This window comes from Herpailurus yagouaroundi, unplaced genomic scaffold (assembly GCF_014898765.1).
Source record: "Herpailurus yagouaroundi ecotype Mexico unplaced genomic scaffold, PumYag 163, whole genome shotgun sequence".
Taxonomy (NCBI): Eukaryota; Metazoa; Chordata; class Mammalia; order Carnivora; family Felidae; genus Herpailurus; species Herpailurus yagouaroundi.
The window spans coordinates 39,328,872-39,333,608 of NW_024412404.1; the positions used below are offsets into that span (position 1 = coordinate 39,328,872).

Sequence of the window (4,737 nt, forward strand, 5' to 3'; positions counted from 1 at the left end):
TGTGTGTGTGTGTGTGTGTGTGTGTGTGTGTGTGTGTGTGTGTGTGTTGGACTAGAGTTAGGAGAACTGTGTTCTGATTTTTCCACCTGCCTGGGGATAAGTTTCAAGTGCAAAGTGAGGGGTGACACGAGGTGACATATAAACTCCCTTCTAGGTGTACCATATTCTAGCTTAATTTTATAAAACAAGGAGCAAGTAAAATAGGCCTTTACCATGAAAAGAATTACAGTAGAACCCTCTACCCTCTACCCATGGTCTCCGTTACTTGTGGTCAACTCGGGTCTGGAAGCAGATGATCCCCCTTCTGACAACATGTCAGAGGGTCAGTAGTAGCCTAACACTAGATCACCCCAATGTCATTCCCCTTTATCTCACCACATAGGCATTTTATCATCTTGTATCATCACAAGAAGGGTGAGTATAACACAGTAAGATGTTTTGAGAGAAATTCATTTAACTTTTATTATAACTTATACATAACTATAGCATGTCATTCACATACTTTTTATTATAATATATTGTTATGATTGCTTTATTTTATTATTAGTTATTATTGTTAATCTCTTACCGCACCTAATTTGCAAATTAAACTTTGTCTCAGGTATGTATAGGAAAAAATTATATATAGGGTTCAGTACTATTGCAGCTTCAGGCAGTCACTGGGGGCCTTGGAACACATCTCCCATGGATAAGGGGGGAATACTGTATATATTAGGTGTGAGACGTGTGTGTTGGGGGAAGAGGAATATATGCGGAATCTCTATAATTCCCTTTTAGTGCTACTTTATAACAGTGGAAAAAGGAGATTACTAGAGAAAGTTATAGTAATCTATTTTCTTTGCAAAGCAATAACTAGTGTTATTCTCTATGGAATTCATTAATTGATGAATTGATAATTAATGTTTATTATTTGTATCAATTATACATTACTACTAACATATTAACTATAAAATAATCTGTTGATTTTAATCTCTTGATTTTATTTGAACTATTAGGTAAACATTTTTTCATGCACATGGTCTATTTTTCATTAACATAGCCATATTACCATAACCTTGTAAATCAGACCCCCTAAATCCTCTCCTGAGTCCCACATTCCTCTGGCCAGACAAGCTGCCATTCTGCATACCTTCTGGAAAAGCTTGTCATCGGGTGTGGGGGTATTGGCAGTGCGGCGCACCCCTCGGACCCGATGCTCCAGGGACTTGTCATATGGATAATTGGCCACCACTGCTCCTCCGTGGAGATTGGCTGAAAGAACAAAGTTGAAGGAGCGGATCCAGTGGATCACAGCCTCAGTCTCGGGCTCCACCTGTGGACAGACGAGGGGCTGGCAGTGAAGCTGCAACCGGAGGTGCCATCCAAATGAGTTTGTCAGGAAGTGGCCCGAGAGGATAGTACGTCTGAATAAAACAAAGAGTGTCCTCCTGGATATGAGAAGAGGAGATGGGAAAACTCTGGTCTTTTGCATAATAGTTTGAAAAATTTAAGTGGAAGGATGCCTGGGTGGCTTAGTCAGTTAAAGCATCCAACTCCTGATTTTGGCTCAGGTCATGCATGACCTCACGGTTCATGGGTTTGAGCCCTGTGTCGGGCTCCATGCTGACAGTGTGGAGCCTGCTTGGGACCCTCTCTCTCCCCCTCTCTGCCCCTCCCCCACTCATGCTCACTTGCTTTCTGTCTCTAAATAAATAAATAAACTTAAAAAAATTAAAATTAAAATTAAAAAAAAAAGTAGATGGACTCTTTTTCAAAATGACATTAAAATTGGGATGTGGAATCCCAACATACAAAGTAGCTAAAGGGAGAGCATTTAGGGAGGTGAAACTATGGTATATGATACTGTAACAGTGGACAAATGCCACAGACCATAGAATGTATACCATGAAGAGTGAGCACTAATGCAAACTATGGACTTGGGTGACAATGATGGGTCAAGGTAGTTCATCAAATGTAACAAATTACCACTCTGGCTGTGGGATGTGAACAATGGGAAGCAGGGAGTATATGGGGACTCTGGACTTCCCCTCAATTTTGTTGTGAACCTAAAACTGCTATAAAAAATAAAGTCTCTTGGGGCGTCTGGGTGGCTCAGTCAGTTAAGCGTCCAACTTTGGCTCTGGTCATGATCTCGTGGTTTGTGAGTTCGAGCCCTGCGTCAGGCTCTGTGCTGACAGCTCGGAGCCTGGAGCCTGGAGCCTGGAGCCTGCTTTGGATTCTGTGTCTCCCTCTCTCTGACCCTCCCCCATTCATGCTCTGTCTCTCTCTGTCTCAAAAATAAATAAACGTTAAAAAAAATAAAAAAAAATAAAGTCTCTTATTGAGGACTCATCTCAGCAGGCACAACTCGCGGCTGCTGAGAAACTGGAAGTTCAAGATGAAGCTGTCTCAGGCATTCAAGAAGACACACAGACTCCAACTGTACAAGAGCAGAGTAAAGAAGAAGTTGATGAAATAGGTGTGGCAATTAAGGACATAGAACTGGTCACGTCACAAGCAAATGTGTCAAGAGCAAAGGCAGTCCCAGCCCTGAAGAGCAACAGTAATGACGTTGTAAATGCTATTACGGAATTAACAATGTAACCATCTGAAAACAAGAAACTTTTTTTGGTGTTTCAAAAGAATAGCTGCAGCTTGGTTTGGAATTTTGTACTGTTTCTATCATTAATAAGTTATGACTTCTTCTTGGATGAGAAGAGAGAAAGAGAGAGAGGTTTGAAGAGGGTGGCATGGCTGGAGAGCTCAGGGCCCCGGCTTGGCTTCTTGCTGACAACAAGGAAGAGATTCTCCAATTTACCCATTGCTCCAGTGGCTTCTGAAGCACCTCTGCAGATATTAAGGGCTCTAGTAAATACATCTGGGAAGCTGGTTGACACAAATGATTTTCAACCTCCTCTTTACACTACTGCATCTGCTGTAATGTTGACAAGTAGAACACACTCCTGTGGTCATATTCAAATTTCATGGATTAGATATAGTATGTTACGGGCCAGTCTTGCCTAAGTAGTTGAATTCCACCCTCTTGATTGCATATTATGTTCCTAGTGAGTGACAGCATTCTAAAGAAAGCCGTGAATCTACTTGGATTTGCAGTACAAGTAAATAATTTACAGTCTTCAGTGTTTTCCCTCCTCTCAGAATGGATTTGCTTAGAGGTTATGTGGTGTTAATGTGTTAATGGCTCCCCTTGGACTAGCAGTCAGCTGAGAAGGCCCCCATCTTTGCCATTCCTGAAGGACTGGATGAATAGGGTTGAGTCTTGCCCGATCAAAATGGATAAGATACCAAAGGCACCAGTCCTGCTCTGTGACCAGGGCTCAGATCCTTTGAAGCAGCCCCTTCTCCATGTCCTAAGCCACCATCCATCAGCATGAGGCCAGCTTTTCACTGCTCCTCTCCCATCAGGAGCAAAAAGACTTACTTTTCATTGCCTTTTTTTCTTCTAATACGGAGAAAAAGGAGCAGTGGAAGTCTAATTACTGTTGGCTCAATTACCTTATTTTACTTGGACAAGTTTAATAAATCAGGACATCCTTCCGGCTAGATATGCCAACTACTACAAAGTTAGTTTTGACTTATTATTTACTTGAGCCAAGGGCATAGTTGCTATCTGAAATCTAAACTTGTTAGCAATGACTCTGCCTCATTTTCAAGGGAGAAAAGCTGAGACTATTCTTTCTGGAAACTCCCAATAGAAAGCCTTACACCTGCAATCTCTAAGTTTAAATATTCACAAATAGAATGTTTAAAGTACCTTATACAGTAGAAGGAACAGGGTGGTGGTGGGAATGCTCTGAGAATCACAGTGGTTATTCCCAGGAGCACTCGCATTACTATGGGTGGCATTCCAGGCCTCCAGGCCTGGGTGCATCAGCTGGGCTCCTCAGATTGAGAGTAAGGGAAATGACAGTAAGGTAAAGCAGCTGAGAGTTAGACAGAAAGGGCAGAGGAAAACTGTAGGAGTGAGCTGCCTGAGCTTCCTTCTGTAGCTAATTGTTGGTGAGCACACAGTTCATCACATGTAAGAGATTTATCTACAGAATGCTAGAGTCCTCTTTTGATGGGATAATGTGGTAGAAAGAATGTTGCCTTAGGAATCAGAAGGCCTGGGTTTTAATCCTGAGTCCACCAATTACTAGCTGTGTAGGTGTAAGCCAGGGACGGATCTCAGCCCTGCTTCGTATGTTCACTTCACAGCATTACAACGATCAGCTGAAACACTGGCTAAGTAAGCATTTTGTAAAATGGTAAAGTACTGCACAATGGTATGATAACCGCTTTCACTTCACTACCACTAACATCAAACAGCATGTGCTCTGGGAGGGCCTCTTTGCTGGGGGAGAGAGTGAATACAAAGAGCGGAACATATAGTTCTTGCCGCTCTACACAGATTAACACAGAGTTGAGTGGATGCTTAATTCGTGCTTGTTTAATTGATGTGGAGATTTCGAGAAGCGATTCCAGAAGCTGATTTACCCGCTTTGGCATGAACATTTCATCTCCTACCTGACTCTTCCAGTTGTCTGGAAGGGGCAGGTGGTGGTTAGGGCCTCCGTGTTTCTCATTGTAGTAGACATAGGTGTTGAGGTCGGGGAAGTTTCGGTTCAGGTCCACTCCATTTGCGTTGTTCCTGCCAACCAGGTATCCAGAAATGTCTGCGCCCTAGCAGGAAAATGGAGAAACGAGAAAGGAAGATTTCAGACTGGATCCTATATTTGAAGTACACTGCATAGTCTT

General features: G+C 42.5%; 2 protein-coding genes across 2 annotated transcripts in view; both read right to left on the reverse strand.

Moving 5' to 3' along the window:
- The window catches only part of CPN1 (carboxypeptidase N subunit 1), a 23,472-nt gene that overhangs the window by 10,413 nt on the left and 8,322 nt on the right, over nt 1-4,737 (reverse strand). The window contains exons 3-4 of the mRNA XM_040486142.1: nt 4,507-4,662; nt 1,130-1,312 (exon numbers count right to left, since the gene is read on the reverse strand). Of these exons, the coding sequence (XP_040342076.1) occupies nt 1,130-1,312; nt 4,507-4,662 (339 nt within the window). The remainder of the gene's footprint in view (nt 1-1,129; nt 1,313-4,506; nt 4,663-4,737) is intronic.
- ERLIN1 (ER lipid raft associated 1) overlaps nt 4,565-4,737 on the reverse strand; it is a 67,765-nt gene continuing 67,592 nt past the window's right edge. The window contains exon 14 of the mRNA XM_040486144.1: nt 4,565-4,662. The gene's annotated coding sequence lies outside the window, so the exon portion shown is untranslated. The remainder of the gene's footprint in view (nt 4,663-4,737) is intronic.